We start from the raw sequence: 18886 nt of genomic DNA on the forward strand, positions 1-18886 counted from the left end.
AGATTTGATTCCTATATAATCAAGATTGGCTGCAAAAGATGTGAGTATGACTGTTGCGTGTATGTGAATAAGCTTGATGATGGTTATCTTATTTTCTTATTATTGTATGTTGATGACATGTTGATAGCTACAAAAAATTTAATTGAGATAAATTAGTTAAAGGAACTCTTGCATAAAGAGTTTGACATGAAAGATCTTGGTTTAGCCAAGAAAATACTTGGGATGGAGATTTGCTGGGATAGAACTGCATAGAGGTTATGGTTATCTCAGAGCGGTTATGTGGAGAAGATGTTGGAAAGGTTTAGCATGGTAGATGCAAAACTGGTATGTACACATTTAGCAAGTTATTTTAAGTTGTCTACTACAGATTGCCCAAGTACAGATAATGATATTCGGGTCACGTCAAAAGTCCCCTATGTTAGTGCCGTAGGGAGTTTAATGTATACCATGGTATGTACGAGACTAGACTTGGCACATGCTATGAGTGTGGTGAGTAAGTTTCTTTCTACTCCAAGTAGACAACATTGGGAAGCAGTCAAATGGATCTTTAGATACTTACGGGGTACATCAGGTTATGGCATCATGTTTGGCATGCAACAATATAGTCCTTCAGTTGTGGAGTTCATTGATACTGATTATGTAGGGGATATGGATGATAGAAGGTCTATAATAGGTTATGTTTTTACCCTTGTGGGAGGACGTATATGTTGGAGATCCATGATTCAATCTTTGGTGGCATTGTCTATAATTGAAGCTGAATATATGAAAATTGCCAAAACTATAAAGGAAGTCTTATGGCTTACCGGTTTGGTAAAAAATCTAGGCTTACAACAAGACAGGGTTGTGCTACATTGTGACAGTCAGAGTGCTATTTACTTAGCAAAGAATCAAATGTACCATGCTAGAACCAAGCATATTGATGTGAAGTTCCATAGGGTTCAGGAATTAATTACTTCAGGTGAACTTATATTGGAGAAGGTTCATACATCTAAAAATGCAGTGAATATTTTGACAAATCCGGTCACTAGTAAAAAGTTCAAGCATTACTTGAACTTACTCCATGTTTCCAAGTACTAGAAGGGAGACAAACTCAACCAAATGTTCTAAATTCAAGGTGGAGCAATTATATATGTTTTTTGGTTCTCCTAAGGAGCATATAATTGCCAAGGTGAAGATTGTTGTATTTGTGTGTGACTCTTATACTTGGTGAGGCTTATAAACAAAAGAAGAAAAACATATGGATGAATTCATTGGTGTTGTGCAGCAGGGACTCGTCGATGAGTGTGCCTCACTCGTCGATGAGTAGATATCGAGAGCCCTAAACATGCAGAAGTTTTGAGATATCGAGAGCGGGAAAATCAGAAATTCAAAGACTCGTTGAAGAGTGCCCTACTCTAGTGGATGAGTACACTTCTCTCTCTCGTTGACGAGTGTTGTGCTCGTTGACGTGTGCGCTTTAGGCTGCGAGAAAGAATTCAAATTTTAAATTAAAACATTGGAATGGTTGGATATTTGGAGGGAAGCCTCTGAGGGGTTGTTAAAAAGGTCCTTCTGGGCATGTTTTGAATGAAGTGAGATCATTGTATCAAGTGTATTATGCACTTTCATTTTTATAGTGAAATTCTTGTGCCGATTACTCTCGTGGATGTAGGCTTTGCCGAACCACGTATATTCTCGTGTTGTTTTCTTTATTTTCTTTCATATATATTGGTTGTGCATAAATTGTGTCTTGATGCTTCATTGTTTGCTGCAATTTACATATTTCGCTGTGTATCCTATACTCAATTTCCACAACAACTTCCAGATGCTCAATGTTCCTTTGGAAGGCCTTAAGCTTTATTGGTCTTTTTCTCCAAGGATTTTATACGTGGAATGAATTTCTTAAGTTCCACTATTCTATCCTCAAGTTCACCATAAATATTTCCTCTAATGTTTTCTCTGGCGGCCTTAAGCTCTATTGACATACCTTTCTCTTTTAACAATTACGTCACCAACCATTTGAGTTCAAAGAACTTCATCTCTAAGGTTTCAAGTTTTTCCACTCTTGCCTTAAGTGCCTTAATGTGTTTAGTCTTTCCAAACTTTGAGGTTCTCACGCTAGTACTTATAGTGCTCGCACACACTGTGCTCTGATACCAATTGTCACAAACCTTCGAATACGACTCACTTCAAGGCCGTGCGACACTTGTCAAGAGCTCTCCCCAAACCGAGTTAGCCGATAATCACCCGTTCAAAACCTGCAGACATGAGCACCAGGTAAGTATCAATAACTGCGAAAGACTAGAAAAAAACATCTATACAAATGACAATATAACACATATGCAAAGGATATTCATTAAACAATAAGGTACAACCATGTCCTAAACATCAACACAATGATGAAAAAAGACTACTTGTCTTATTCCATTCAAGAGAACAATCATACAATTATTGACACATATAATCATATATTTATTATAAATTTCTAGAGAATAAATGTAAAGCAAACTCTCCCCGCTTGTGGTTGCTGTGATTAGCTTTCTTTTTCAGAAAAAATGATATGTACAAATTAAAAAATTTTAATTAACAAATACTTGTTTTCATATTTAAATCGAACAATATTTTAAAAATATGATTTAATAAAAGTGCAAAATAATACAAATTAAAAATTCAAAGGATCATTTTATTTTATTTTTAATTAAAAAGTATGTATAAAATGAATCATCTAATTCAAAAAAAATTATTTTTTGATATTAAAATTTTGGCAATAGGTTGACAAAACAATTGAAAATTATAAAATCTGATTTTCAATTTTTTTTGCAAACACTTGAAAATTGACAAATGAAATAAAAAATTGGCAACATATATAAACATTCATTTTATTATAACCTATTCCTCCAATGTGCAAATAAATGAAAATAGAAAATAGAAAATAGTAACGATACAAAATGAACCCTTAAATGTATGATTTATATTGTGTTCACACCATGTGTATTCTCCACAACTTTAAATCTAAGAATTTTAAAAAGATAATGTAATTGAGATACGAGGAAGGTATAGATAATCATTTTTAATTAATATAAATTTATTAATTATTCATTAGTTAACGATTTTTTTTAAACTTTAAAGTTGTAAAAGGGGATACATTAGAAAGAAGAGAGAGAGAGAGAAGTTTGAAAAGTCTCTCTTATACCCTTAATTAATAATAGAGCTTTGGCACAAAATTTGTTGAACTTTCATTTTCTCTAAATATAAATTTTTAATTTACTTGTGCATCTAGAAAATGGTAAAATACATTAGAAATTCTTGAAAAAGTTTAAATTTTTTAAGGAGTAATCATTAGAATTGTATGAAAAATAAAACTATCAAATTACTAATTTACATGTTAATTGAAAATTTTATTTTAACAATGCATAATTGGATTTATTAAAAATGATATGGAAAAATGCAAATTAAAAATTACCTCTAGTTCCTTTTATTTATTGTATAATTAAGCAAAGACTTAGCAATTTGATCTCTTGTTTTCATTATATATATAAAAAGAAATCTTCAGTCTTCATATTTTATTTTAAAAATATGTTTTATTGTAATAATTAAAAAATAGCATCAACCCCTCCACAATCATATTGTAATTTCCGTCTATAATATTATTAAAAATATCAAGATAATTTCATTACTATCATATTTAATACATTTAAAAAATTACTAGTTATGGAGGTGCTTTACAATTTTCTATTTTTTAAAAATTTAAGAAGTTATAAATAAAATAATAAAAAATTAAATAGTATAAGGGCATTTTTGGATAGTTATAGATAATTATAAGGGTTTTTTGAAATAATTATGAGTAGTTATAGGAATAAATTTGACATAATTATAAGAATATTTTTAAAAGTTATGTGTTATTGAAGTATTTTGAAATAATTATCGGTAATTATAAGAATAAATTTGACATTTTTTAAAGATGACAGGAAAATCCTATTTATGTATAGGAATTGAAGAAAATATATTACAAGAAAAATAATAATTGCACACACATACATATTACACACACACACACACACACACATATATATATATATATGTTATAGATATATATATTTTATTTAGTTCATTATAATTATAGAAAAATGTGTGTTCCATCGCAAACAAACAACGGATGGGTAATTAAAGAAAAAAATAATAATAAGCTTAGAGGGAAAATGGAAAAGCCAAAACGACAGATATCTTTTGCAGTTAACCATACAATCCTCTGTTTAACAGAAAAAACTGGAACTAGTCTTTCGACTGAGAAACTCCTCAATTGTTTATTCCACCACAGATCCAACCCTCTCTCTCTCAACCTGATCTCTATCTTTCCCTCTGTAGATGAGTATGGTTTCTGGTTCTCTGTCTATACTGTCATCCGCATCTTCATTTCCTTCCAGTTCCACCCGTGACTTGTCCAATCCATCGATTCCTTCCATACCTAGATCTTGCAAGCGCTCCACGCGAAGTCCTGGATGCCCGCACTCTTCATCTCCTCTAATTTTGAGAATCAAAGCTTCTGCCGGAGGACAGCGCGTAGAGGATGGCTCCACGGAACAGTTCTTGCGGAAGAACTGCATCACTGATTTCATGAGATTCAAACAAGGGAATGATGGAGGCACTGGCGATTTGCAGACTGCCGTTGTTACTTACAAAAAGAAGTTCCCTTGGTCTCTTCTCCAACCCTTTCTTCAGGTTTGGCTTAAAATTTAATTTCTTAAATTGGGTGTTTTTTTTCCCTGTCAAAAGCACCGTTGGGAGCTGGTGAGATTTTGTGCTTTGATTGATTGTGCAGGTTGATTTGGTTTCAACAATACACATTGCGGACAAAGAGTATGTTTGCTTCCTCAAAACTTTCATTGGTTTTTCTTTTCTAGTGTTTTCCCCACCTTTTGGGTTTACAGGGATATTAGGGGGCATCCGTGCTTTAACATGTCCAGGATTGGCTCATTTTATAAGTGAAATTCAAAATCAAGGTCAAGCTAGGTTCATCAATTGAGTGAATCAAGCCCAATCTTGTTCATGTTCAACTCCTTTATGAAACAAGTATAATCTTGTTCAAATTTTCATGGGTTTATTAATGAGGTTTACAACTAAAGCTGACATAGCCCATTAATGAAAGTAAACAAAATTTGGTTAGCTTGCAACCCTAGGTGTTACAAACCGGAGCTTGTTTAAGGCGTTATGCTTGCCTATGACTGCTTGTCTTGTGTACATGGCATGAGTAATTACCATATAAATAGTAGCGTAGGTCTTATCTTTGAGTAAAGTAGTGTAGGTCTTATCTTTGAGTAAGAAAATGCTTTAGTGTAAGATGGAAGTACGACTCATCGGAGGTGTTAATAATAAATTGCGTTGCTTTATTGTTTACCACATGAATCTCATTTGCATACATGCTTGTTTCTTGCTTCTGCTTAACTTTGAATTTGATGGTTGAGAATTTTTTTTACGGTGAAAACATGGTATATTTTTGGTCGACTAGTTAAGCAAGAGTGTTATAAGTTATAACTAGTGACACACAACCCTTCACAAGGTGTGAAGTGTTCAGCCGGTGACAATAGGTATATTGACTCGTGTTTCGTTTTATGCTATGAAAAAAGTTTTAAATGATAGATAACAAATATGTGATTAGTGATGACTTGTCATATTACACCCAAAATAATGTCAATTTAAAATATTCTGAGCTGATTTTATGAATGAGCTTCTTAATGAAACAATAAATAAGTCAAATTTTGAGCCTATGTGCAAAGAAGTTGATGACTTACATAATGAGTTAACTCACGAGCCTATATATTTTTGGTCGACTAGTTAAGCAAGAGTGTTATAACTAGTACCACACAACCCTTCACAAGGTGTGAAGTGTCTAGCATGTGACAATAGGTATATTGACTTGTGTTTTGTTTTATGTTATGAAAAAGGTCTTAAATGATAGATAAAAAATATGTGATTAGTGATGACTTGTCATATTACACACACACACACACACACACACAAAATAATGTCAATTTAAAATATTCTAAGCTGATTTTATGAATGAAACTCTTAATGAAACAATAAAGGAGTCAAATTTTGAGCCTATTTGCAATGAATTTCATGAACTTACATAATGAGTTAACTCTCGAGCCTATTAAGCAAGCTATTATTGAGCTCATAAATGAGATGAAATGTGAAGTAGTTAAATGAATTAGCTTTTGAACATGGCAAGGTGACTATGATCTAGCTCAAAATTGGCCTATTGATTTTTCAAGCTTTAAATCGAAGATCAACCTTGGCTCATTTATCTTAGTAAATGAATTGATAGGCTCGTCAATGACTTGGCTCCCATTTCCAACCTTGTCGTGCTATTTTTGGGTGGGGGGCTGTGGGGGGGCAGTTCCCTGAGAGTTTGGTTTTGTATTGGCAATTTATTGTAAATGGTTGCAACAATTCAATTACATGCTAGAATTTGGCTTGTTTATGCACACACACACAAAAACACACACTAATGGAGGATTGCTTTTGCTGCCTTTTTTGAACAATTTTATAGAAGACCAAGATCTAAGAAATTAGGAATTTTATATTAGCTTGGGATATTTGTTTGGTTCAGTAATTTTTAATTATTTTGGAGTTATTTCATGATTTTTGATTCTTTTGGGGTTATTTTGTAATTTTTGTTAGTTTTACCTTTAGGGTTTCTTAGTTGCCAATAAGCATATGCTTATTATGTAAGTATAGTAATGTTGGTTGATTGATTGAGTTTCATGTTACTATCTCTCCCCCTTCTTCTCATGTCTCTTCTTCCTTCTTCTTATTCTTCTTTATTTTCTTTCTGTTGCTCTTCTTTGTTTACTTTCTCTTTTCTTCCTATTCTCTCTCTCCTTTTTTTTTTTCTTCCTACATCCGTCGTATCAAGGCAAACCATGATTCTCCACCATCCACTCTATAATCGTCTTCATCTAGCCATTTAATTGCTACCATTTGAATCCAACCCACATTCCACATTAGAGCCCCTTCAATCTAAAACCTCATAAAAAAAAAATAAAATAAATAAACTTGTTGCTGCTACAAAGATCATAAAAGGAGCAGGAAATGAGAAAAAAAAAAAAATCAGTGTGTCCATTCTAAAATCTAAAGAAAGTTACAGCATTTACTGAACAAAAAACTTAAAAGTGTTGTTGCTACTTTGGAGTTCTTTCTGGAGAAGAAAGTTCGCCATCAGAAATAGGTCATTGTTGCAACCCTTGCTTGAATTTCTTCTTGTCAAAGCCTAGACTCCTCGTGAACCCCCATAGCATCTCTTAGCATTGAACTCCTCTATGATTATTTCCCTTTCCCTTGTCGTAGGTTGAGCACTATAGCTGGTTACTCGTTGCGGCACCTAGTCATGAGTGTAGCTTGTTCAGTGCATTATGCTTGTTAGTTGTTGTATAGATTGTATTTGCATAGTAGAATATTGAATCAGTCAAATGCAGCAATCGATGATAAAACTACAGAACAACACAACCACGCAATATGTATGAAAGCAATAGAAACAACACAAGGAATTACGTGGTTTGGCAATGCCTACTTCCACAGGAGCAATTTGCAAAGATTTCTTACTATCTTGTGTCAAAGACACTACAACATTTTAGATTCATCACAAATGACATATAAATAGAGTTACTGGAGGCTTTCCCTCCAAACCCCCAACCAACTTAACGTCCCTATTCAAAATTTGAAATTTGCGCTGGGTTCCCAAACGAATCCATCGACGGTTTCAGTCAAATCGTTGACGGAAAGAGCCAAACTGTCGACGGTTTTCAGTCATACCGTCAATGGAAAGATATTGAGAGCAAACATTCTCTGAAAGTTCAGACAAACCGTTGACGAAATTTGGACAAACCGTCTACGATATCCTTAGTAAACCCCAACACAATGATTTCACCATGTTTTATCCTTGTGCATGCCTTCCACTAAATTATATGAACCACATATCATAATAATGTCCACCTTGGCGAATATACGCCCCTTAGGAGAAATTGAAAAACATAGCTCGCTGCTCCACCTTGAACTTGGGACATTAAGTTGGGATTGTCTTCCTTCTAACAACTGGAGACATCAGACATGAAGCAAGTCCAAGTAATGCTTGAACTTTTCCTTGGTAAGCGGTTTCGTCAAAATATCCACTGCGTTCTCAGATGTATGAACTTTCTCTAGTACAAGTTCACCTGAAAAGATCAATTCCCGACACCTGTGGAATCTTACATCTATATGTTTGGTTCTAGCATGATACACTTGATTTTTCGCCAAATAGATGGGACTTTGACTGTCATAGCATAGCACAGTACAACTCCACCTTGCTGTATGCTCAGCTCCTTGACTAAACCAGTAAGCCATAATGCTTCCTTTGCAGTTTCGACAACTGCCATGTACTCAAACTCAGTTGTAGATAATGCCACCCGGGATTGTACCGTAGACCTCCAACAAATAGGTCCTCCCACAAGGGTGAATACATAACTGTTATAGACCTTTGGTCATCCATATCCCTTGCATAATTAGCATCAACAAATCCTACAATTGATGGACTTTTAACATGTCCTGGATATCATTATTTGTCATTGGGCATTCATCGGTAGACAATTTAAAGTGATTCGCTAAAGGTGTACATGCCGGTTGCTAAACCTCTCCAACACCTTCTCCACATAACCGCGCTGAGATAGCCACAACCTCCCCGTAGTTCTGTCCTGGCGAATCTTCATCCCAAGTATCTTCTTGGTTGCACCAAGATCCTTCATGTCAAGCTCTTTATGCAATATAATCTTTAACTGTTTTACCTTAGTTATATCCTTTGCAGCAATTAGCATGTTATCAACATACAGCAATAAGAAAATGAAAGAATCATCATCAAGCTCTTTCACATACACGCAGCAATCGTACTCACACCTCCTGTAGCCCATCTGGATCATATAGGAATCAAACCGTTGGTACCATTGCCTCGGAGATTGTTTTAGCCCATAAAGAGACTTCTTTAGTTCGCAAACTAAATGTTCCTATACAGGTTGACTGAATCCTTCTGGCTATACCATATAGATCTGCTCCTCCAAGTCACTATGGAGAAAAGTTGTCTTCACGTCCATTTATTCCAAATGCAAGTTATAATGTGCTACTAATCCTAGCACTACCTTGATGGAAGTGTGTCGGACCATAGGTGAGAAGATTTCATCATAATCTAGTCCTTTCTTTTGTGAGTACCCTTTTGCCACTAACCGTGCCTTGAATTTCTTTCATTCCTTTTCTGAAATTTGCTTCCTTCTTCCTATATACCCATTTGCAGCCTATCGCCCTCTTCCCATCTGGAAGCTCCACCAAATCATAAGTCTGATTCTTATGCAATGACTCCATTTCCTTAATCATAGCACGCATCCACCTACTTTTCTCCTGGTCGTGCTCTGCCTTTTGAAAAGTAGTTGGATTATTGCAACTGGTAATGAAAGCATAAAATACCAGATCATCAAATCCAGACCTAAGCGGTGGTTTGATAGTGCGTCTGGATCTCCGTATAGGAACACTGTCAACTTGCTGGTTTCCCGAGCTAGAACTCCCTGCAATCGGGGGACCATGATCATTACCCTGAGTTTCTAACTCCACCTGTACAACATGCTCATCTCTGCTCCAGTTTTTTGGCTTCTGTTTCTTTTCATCATCTTCTTGAGTACGCTTCACCATAGCTTTTTCATCAAAAACTACATCTCTATTGATCATCACCTTGTTTGCCATTGAATCCCACAACTTGAACCCCTTCATACCTTTCTGATACCCCAGAAAAATGTAGCGTCTAGACTTTGCGTCAAATTTCGATCTCTCCTCACTAGATATGTGTACATAGGCTGGACAATTGAATACCCTCAAACTAGAGTAGTCTATCGCTCCATACCTCCTCTGCCACTTTCCCCTCTAGTGATGCCCTTAGCGATCGGCTTACCAAGAAACAAGCCATACTAACTGCCTCGGCCCAGGAGTTTTTTGCTAGCCTTGCATTAAGCCTGAGACATCGAACTCTCTCGGTTAGAGTTCGGTTCATCCTTTCAGCCACACCATTTTGCTGAGGTGTCTGACAAATAGTGAAATGTCTCCTAATGCCCTGTTGCTCACAAAACTCCATGAATCTAGAATCAGCGTACTTGGTCCCATTGTTTGACCCAAGGCATTTAATTCTCCTCCCGGTTTGATTTTCCACTTCAACTTTTCACAACTTAAACTTGGCAAACGTATCTGACTTGTGCCGCATGAAGTACACCCAGACCTTCCGTGAGTAGTCGTCAATAAAACTCACAAAATACACAAGTCCTCCTCGTGATGCTACTCTCACCGACCTCCAAACATTAGAATGTATGTAATTAAGAATACCTTTCGTCTTGTGAATATCTGTTTTAAACCGCACCCTGTTCTGCTTCCCAAGAACACAAAACTTGCAGAAGTTTAGCTTGCATGTTTTCATACCCTTCAAGAGTTTCCTCTTGTGAAGTTATTTCATGCCATGCTCACCCATATGCCCTAGCCGCATATGCCACAAAACGGTATTATCAAATTCAGAATCTACAGTTGCAGCTCCACCTACAACTATAGTGCCTAGCAATGCATAAATGTTTCCATCTAATTTTTGCCCTTTCATCATCGTTAGAGCGCCTTTACACACCTTCATAACTCCACTTTCGGACTTGTAACTGAATCCATTACAATCCAAAGTGCCTTATGAAATTAGACTCTTCCGTAGGTTCGGAATGTGTCTTACATCACATAGGGTTCTTACAACACCGTCAAACATCTTAATTATTACATTTCCTATCCTAATGATTTTACATGAAACATCATTATCCATAAGAACTGAACCTGAATTAACCGACCTGTAAGTGCTGAACCACTCTTTATTTGGAGTTATGTGGTGTAAGAACACGCCGAGTCTAGGATCCAAGAGTTCACCCGATCCTTACTAAATTGAAAGTATGTCACCATCACCGCATTCTTAATTTCCTTCTTCAACTACATTTGCTGATTTTGAAGTGCCTTCTTGCTTTTCAGCATTTCCTTTCTTCCATTTCAGACACTCCGATTTTATGTGCCCCTTTTTACCACACTTAAAGCATTGGATATCCTTTTTCTTCTTGCACTAAGATTGAGATTTATTTTGATTCGATCCATTTTTGAATTTTCTCTCATGTTCATGGTTACCCTTCACCTTAAGTCCTTCACCGTGTGAAATTTCATTGCTGACTTTCTTTCTTTGATGAAAGCCCAGCAACGCGCTTGTTACCTCTTCCAAATTCAGGGTCTCTTTACCACATGTAAGAGTCGAAACCAAGTTCTCATACGTGTGAGATGTTGGCTGGGAATTCAATAGCATCAATGCCTTGTCATCTTTCTCGAATTTCACATCAACCCGCATTAAATCACTTATGATTTGATTGAATGCGTTGATGTGTTGGTTCAAATTCGAACCTTCCACCATCTTAAGCCAATATAACCTTTGCTTAAGAAAAAGTTTATTCGTAAGAGACTTAGATATGTACCCACTTTCAAGCTTTTGCCAAATAGCCGCAAGAGAATCATCTTCCATGACGTGATATAACACGTCATTGGCTACAACCTTTGCCTCCAATTCCTTCTAATTTGCCTCATCCATGCTTTATGGTTGAACTCTGTATAATGCTTTCACTATTGCACAAGAAAATCCTTTACCCTTCTCTGCCAAAAACCGAAATTTCTGGTTCCATCAAACTTGACAACGTCAAATTTCGCAGACGAAGTACCCGAAGCCTTTACAACCATGCTTTGATACCAATTTGTTGCATAGATTGTATTTGCATAGCGGAATATTGAATCAATCAAATGCAGCAATCAATGATAAAATTACAGAACAACACAACCACGCAGTATGTATGAAAGCAATAGAAACAACACAAGGAATTGCGTGGTTCGGAAATGCCTACATCCACGGGAGCAATCGGCAAAGATTTCTTACTATCTAGTATCAAAGACACTTACAACATTTTAGATACATCACAAATGACATATAAATTGAGTTACTGGAGGCTTTCTCTCCAAACCCCCCACCAACTTAACGTCCTTATTCAAAATTTGAAATCTGCGCTGGGTTCCCAAACAAATCCATCGACGGTTTTAGTCAAACCGTCGACGGAAAGAGCCAAACCATCGACAGTTTTCAGTCATAACATCGATGGAAAGATACCGAGAGCAAACCTTCTCTGAAAGTTTAGACAAACCGTTGATGGAATTTGGACAAACCGTCTACGGTTTCCTCAGTAAATCCCAGCACAATGATTTCACCATGTTTTCTCCTTGTGCATGCCTTCCACTCAATTATATAAACCACATATCACAACATTTGTGATCACTTATCTTATGCACATTGGGTGGGTAAATATCATGTAAAAATACTAGTGTTGGTTCTTTCTTTGAGTAGGAGAATGCCTTAGTGATAATGGGGAGTATGACTCCTTGGTCATGTTGATGCTTCCTTGTGCTAGAGTTAGATTTCCATAGAAAGCTCTTTCGGCGAGGGCGAGTGTTTATCAATCTTATAAGATTCATTAGCTATTGTAAGAGTGTTTAGCCTACTTGCCTCCTTGCTAAATACGTGTATCCTACAAATGTGTGATAAATGAATGCTGTTGCTTTATGGTTTATCATGTGACTTATGTTAACTTCAATGTTAGCTTATTGCTTCCGCTTAATTTGTATTTGATGCTTGTGAACTTGTTCATGTGGTAAAACTGCAGTTTACCTTCGGTTGGCTAGTTAGGCTTGTGTGCTACAATTAGTGCCGCATGAAAGACCACTTTGAAAAATTAATTAAAATAAAATAATTTTTTGATCAATATTTCCCTCTGTTTCTTAAATTTAGCCGTTCTTATTTCACTGACTGGAGCTTTGACGCTTCATTTTCATTAAATTTGATAGCTTTTGTGCATGCATCATGATAGTTATAATTTATATTACTTGTTGCAACTTTAGGGGCCATTTGGTATCATTGTAAAAAATTACAGAAACGAAAACTAGAAATGAAAACCAAAAACCAGAAACAGAAACTAAAAACTAGAAACCAACAACCCATTTGGTTAAAATTTATAAAACTAATACAAATTAAAAACTTAATTAAAAATGCTCATTTTCATCTTTAAATCAAATAATATTATAAAAATATGATTAGAATAATAAAAATGCAAATAAGACACATTAAAAAATTATTATAATAAAAATAGAATTTATTATAGTTATTTTACTTTAATTGTTCTACTTTCAAATTTTACTTTACAATAAAAAAATTAGCTGACATGACAATTGAAGAATAGTAAAAGTATTTTGTAATTGAATTTATTACTAATTTTTGAAATTTATGTATATTCTTATTTTAATTGTATTTAAATTCATATGATCATTTAATTTTGATTTTAATTAAAAAGTGTATAAAATGAGTAATTTAATTCAAAAAAACTATTTATGGATATTAAAATTTCTGACAGTAGGTTGTCAAAACAATTGAAAACTATAAAAATCTAATTTTTAGTTTTTTGACAAAAATTGAAAATTGACAACAGAAGTAGAAAACTAACAACATAAACAAATATGTTTTTATAATCTGTTTCTTTGCTACGAAGAAATAGAAATAGAAAATAAAAAACAACAACGATACCAAGCAGACCCTTAGCTTTCCTCTTCATTTATCTTTTATTTGATCTTATTGCGCATCATGGTCAACAACAACATTGTTAACTCCACCTCACGTGAGACCTTAGCATTTGACCTCTAGACCCCTTTGTTTAGATACCTTGGACCATCATTTTGAGCAACTTAATGAACAAATAGAACAAGTTCTGAAATTTTGAGGTGGGCGCCTTGTAGATGAAAAGATAAATGAGTTTGTTAGGCAGCCTAAGGGATATGTTAGGCCCGAGGTATTCACCTCACTCCAGGATCCCAATAGCCGGTGAGTCAAGTCCCTCTACCAAATGATGGGCTTATTCTAGACAGGGATTACTCTAGAATGAGATAGCTTCTTGTGGAAATAATTCTCATTAATCGTAACATAGGTACATGTCTATATAAACAAATGTACAACAGAAGAATAGAAGGAAAGAACCAAGAAGGAAAGAACCAAAGATGCTAACTTCTAAGGAAACTAAATATTCGAGATTCTCTTAGAAAAATAGGAAAGTTGACTAAACAGATTTGAAACTTTCCAACACTCCCCCTTAAGCTGGCTTGAAGATATCTTCCATGGCATGGCCAGCTTGCTAATGAAGTTTTCAAACTATTTCTTCGGCAGTCCCTTTGTCAGTATGTTTGCTACTTGCTCAGTTGTCGAGATATATGGCTGACAGATTACTCCCTTATCTATTTTCTCCTTGATAAAATGCTTGTCTACCTCCACATGTTTAGTTCTATCATGAAGAATTGGATTGTGAGTGATAGCTATTGCAGCTTTATTGTCACAATATAGTTTCATTGGTAGTGAATTAGTAATCTTTAATTCTTTTAGCAACCTTTTGATCCATAGTGTTTCACAAATTTCATGAGCAATGACCCTAAATTCTGCCTCTGTACTACTCCTTGCCACCACATTTTGTTTCTTGCTGTGCTATGTTACTAGGTTTCCTCCAACAAAGGTGCAATAGTCAGAAGTTGATCTTTTATCAGTGATACTTCCATCCCAATCTGCATCAGTGTATATTGCAACCTGTAAATTCCCATGTCCTCCAAATAATAAACCTTTACCTGGAGTCCCTTTTAGGTACCTTAGAATCCTGTACACAACATTAAAATGCTCTTGTCTTGGTGAGTGCATAAATTGACTTACCACGCTTGTTGCAAAGGCTATGTCAGGACGTGTATGAGAGAGATAGAGGAGTTTCCCTACCAATCTTTGGTATTGCTCTTTGTTGATCACTTCTTGAGCCTTAGTTGGTTGGAGTTTTTTGTTCGGCTCTATAGGCGTTTGTGCTGCTTTGCACCGTAGCAGACCTATTTCTCCAAGTAAATCAAGCACATACTTGCGTTGGGAAACAAAAATTCCTTTCTTTGACCTTGAAAATTCCATACCAAGAAAATACTTCAAGTTTCCTAAGTTTTTGATCTCAAATTCTTGAGCAAAGATCTTCTTTAACCTCTCTAGCTCATTGCTATCATCACCTGTTAGAATTATTTCATCAACATAGACAATAAGGATAGCCATTTTACCTTCACTTGTGTGTTTATAGAACATAGTATGATCGGCTTGACCTTGGCTGTAGCCATGACTCTTTACTACCTTCCCAAAGCATTCAAACCAAGCTCTAGGAGATTGTTTGAGTCCATACAATGATTTCCTCAATCTGCACACCTTGCTTGCCACCTTTCCCTTCAAATCCCAGCGATAGATCCATAAAGACTTCCTCCTCTAAGTCTCCATTTAAGAAGGCATTCTTCACATCTAGTTGATATAAGGGCTAGTTAGAATGAGTTGCTAGAGAGAGCAACACACGGATTGAGTTCATCTTGTCTGTAGGAGCAAATGTTTACTGGTAGTCAATTCCATATGTTTGAGTGAACCCCTTTGCCAAAAGTCTTGCTTTGTACCTTTCTATACTCCCATGATCCTTGAATTTTACTGTAAATACCCATTTACAGCCAATAGTCTTCCTCCCCTCTGGTAGGTCACCAATTTCCCAAGTGTCGTTAGCAATTAGTGCATCCATCTCTTCTTGAACAACCAATCTCCATTTTGGGTGATCTAGTGCTTCTTGAATGGCTCTTGGAATAAATAGATGAGAAACATTTGAAGTAAAGGCCTTATGAGAATCGGAGAGTCTATGACATGATAGATGGTTGGAAATAGTATGTGTGGTACAGGTTCTAACTCCTTTCCTAAGGGCAATGGGCATCTTTTTGAACATATTTTAAGATGAGAATGGATTGGTCGAGAAAATCGCTCATTAATGAGACGGCAGAAACATGAAAGCGAATTTGAAAAAACTTGTTTTGGAGTTTTTCATTCCAAAAATGATTTTATAGAAAGATGGATATGGGAAGGTATGTAATAGATAGTAGAGTTATCAATGAGATCATCAAGTATAGGTTCCCTATCCCTAGACTTGAGGATATTCCTAACATGCTAGATGGCTCTAGTGGTTATTTTCATATGAAACTACATTGAAGACCTAAGATTGCTTGTTTGAGTGGTTAGCCATGCCTTTTGACTTCTCGAATGATCCTAGCACTTTCATGAGGGTTATGAAACGTCTTACAACCAGGGAAATTCCTCATGGTCTAATTTGATGATATCTTGGTATATAGTAGGTGCAGAGAGGAGCATCTAAGTCATTTACTTGTGTCTCCACCAGTTTTAGGGAGGCTGGATTGTGCCCTAGCTTTAAAAAGTGTGCCTTGTTGCAGACTAGAGTGCTCTTCCTAGGTGTCATATTGACTAGGGGGTATGGCAGCTGACTTAGACAAGGCCAAAGCCATTAGAGAGTTGCCTGAACTGAGTACCATTTCAGATGTTCAAAGTTTTCATGGCTTAGACACTTTTTATAGGCATCTCATTAGGGGTTTGGTACTATAATCTCTCTTATCTTCTACTGTCTTAAGAAAAGAGAGTTTTAGTGGACCCTTGAAGCTGCTAGGGCTTTTGTTGAGATTAAGAAGAAGAATTTTCCAATACCTGTACCTAGGCATCCTGTTTTAGTAAAGTCTATGAGGTTGCTTGTGATGCCTTTGGGATAGGTATAGGTGTTGTTTTGAGCCAAGTGGGACACCCAATAGCATTCCTTAGTGAAGAACTGTTTGAGGTTAAACAAAGGTTCAACACTTACGATAGAGGATTTTATGTTGTGGTTAGATCTCTCCACCTTTGGAAATACTATTTGTTGCTTCTAGAATTTGTACTCTATTCAAAAATATTTTCACAAAAATTGAGTTTTCAGTGTGCTTGGTGGATAGAATTCTTGAATGAGTGCACCTTTGTTCTCGAGCATCGTTCAAGTGTTGAGAATAAGGCTGCTGATGGCCTCAGGCAGGTAGTATCAATTCTTTATTTGATGAGTACTGAAGCTGGAGGATTTGAAAGATTGAAAGATGAGTGCATGATTTGGCTTGATTTCAGGATCACCTATGGAAGTGACAGTGGTACCATAGGAACTATGTTGATTTTGTGGTCTGTGAGGGTTATTTGTTTAAGGGCACTAGACTATGCATTCCATGCACTTTATTTTGAGATTTTTTAGTTAGGAAGTTACATGTAGGTGGTTTAACTAGCCATTTATGTATAGACAAGACCATTTCCCTCAATAAGGATAGGTTTATTAGCCTTCTTTAAATAGAGATAGGGATGTAAGCCAGGCAGATTTGGAGCAAGAAGGGCATAATCCCGACACCCCAGCAAGAATAATTTGCCTTACCACCCCAATCTGCCTTGAGCGTGGAGCGTTATTTGTATCTACATACATGCCTCATTTGGGGATCTGCCTCCCACCAGGGAGCTGAATTCACCCACTAGCTATAAAAAAATATACATTTTTTCTTAATAAAAATATATGTCTTTATATTATTAAAATAAAATTTATCTTATTTATATTGTTGATAAAACATAACTTTTGTGGTATTGAATGAAAATATTGTATTTATACATACACAAACGCCCATATATATACAAGCATGAATACATTTTTTTGTTTGTTTAAGTGCAGGTTTTAGTTAAGTGTAGCGGTATTTGGGACAAGGCATATTTGGGGCATGATTTGCGAAAATATATTTCCTGCTTATTGCCTTGAATCTGCCTTGGGCCACAAAATTCATCTCAATTACTGCCCTTTGTTCATTTTTGACATGCTAAATTTGCCCCTATAGGGATGGATTGTGATGGAATATCCACCAACCCAGTACCATTTACATCCCTAATTGAACTCCTCTGCTGCACATGTCATGGAAAGATTTGAGTATGGATTTTGTCCTAGGTTTGCCAAACACAACCCAAGGTTATGATTTTATTTTGTGGTAGCTGACAAGTTCCTAAGGTAGCACATTTTATTCCTTGTTTATAAGGCTTCTGATGCTCCAAATGTCACCAAGCTATTCTTTAGAGAACTTGTCAAAACTAGATGGTTTGCCTAGCTCAATATTGTCTGCTAAAGATGTAAAATTTATCAATTATTTTTGGGAAACACTATGGAAGTTATGTGGCACTAATTTGATGTTTTCTTTTGAAAGGTTGTTAAACTTAGGTGAATCCCTTAGGTATGTTGTTGTAGAAAAATAGGACACTGGGAAATTGGTATTGCCTACTATTAAGTGCTTATTCCAAAGTGTTAATATCCCAAAAGACAAATGGAAGCCTTGTAATCAGGGTTTCAAAGCAACAAATGGAGAATATTTCTAGGTCAAATTAAAGAGCGTACTTATTTATATTAAGCTTCATCTAGAATGCTTAATCAAGGCTACATTTTTTGGGTCATACCTTCAAACAAAGATCTTCTCCTTGGATTCGATATCATTCAGCACTTAAGCAAGGTCCAGTGGACAAAACAGGGATTAAAATTTAGATCATATTTGTTACAATGGACCAAGACCCCTAATCTCTTCCAGATTACCCAGTCTTTGGAGGAAATTAAGGCTCGATTAATTTAGGGAAATTGTTCTGACAGTCATAGTGAGTTTTTCAAAAAGTGCTCAAAGCCATTATGGAAGCAGAGTTCTTTGTGAGCCTCCCCTTAAAAAAGAATGAAGATATCAACCCAACTAAAGCCAGTCACAAGGGGATAAATTCAGAGTACTATTCTTTGGCCAAGAATGAGTTGGCCCAACTTCAAGAAGAAGGGCTCATCGAACCAACAATGTCACAATGGGCTGGTGAAGCTTTCTATATCAACAAAAG

The 18886-nt window shown here is 35.9% G+C and overlaps 1 protein-coding gene across 1 annotated transcript in view; it reads left to right on the forward strand.

Moving 5' to 3' along the window:
* The first annotated feature begins 4172 nt into the window (after window positions 1-4172).
* The window catches only part of LOC131158084 (uncharacterized), a 29424-nt gene continuing 14710 nt past the window's right edge, over window positions 4173-18886 (forward strand). Inside the window, exons 1-2 of the mRNA XM_058112669.1 lie at window positions 4173-4698; window positions 4799-4836. Of these exons, the coding sequence (XP_057968652.1) occupies window positions 4345-4698; window positions 4799-4836 (392 nt within the window). The 5' untranslated portion in view covers window positions 4173-4344. The remainder of the gene's footprint in view (window positions 4699-4798; window positions 4837-18886) is intronic.

Source organism: Malania oleifera, chromosome 6 (assembly GCF_029873635.1).
Source record: "Malania oleifera isolate guangnan ecotype guangnan chromosome 6, ASM2987363v1, whole genome shotgun sequence".
Lineage (NCBI taxonomy): Eukaryota > Viridiplantae > Streptophyta > Magnoliopsida > Santalales > Ximeniaceae > Malania > Malania oleifera.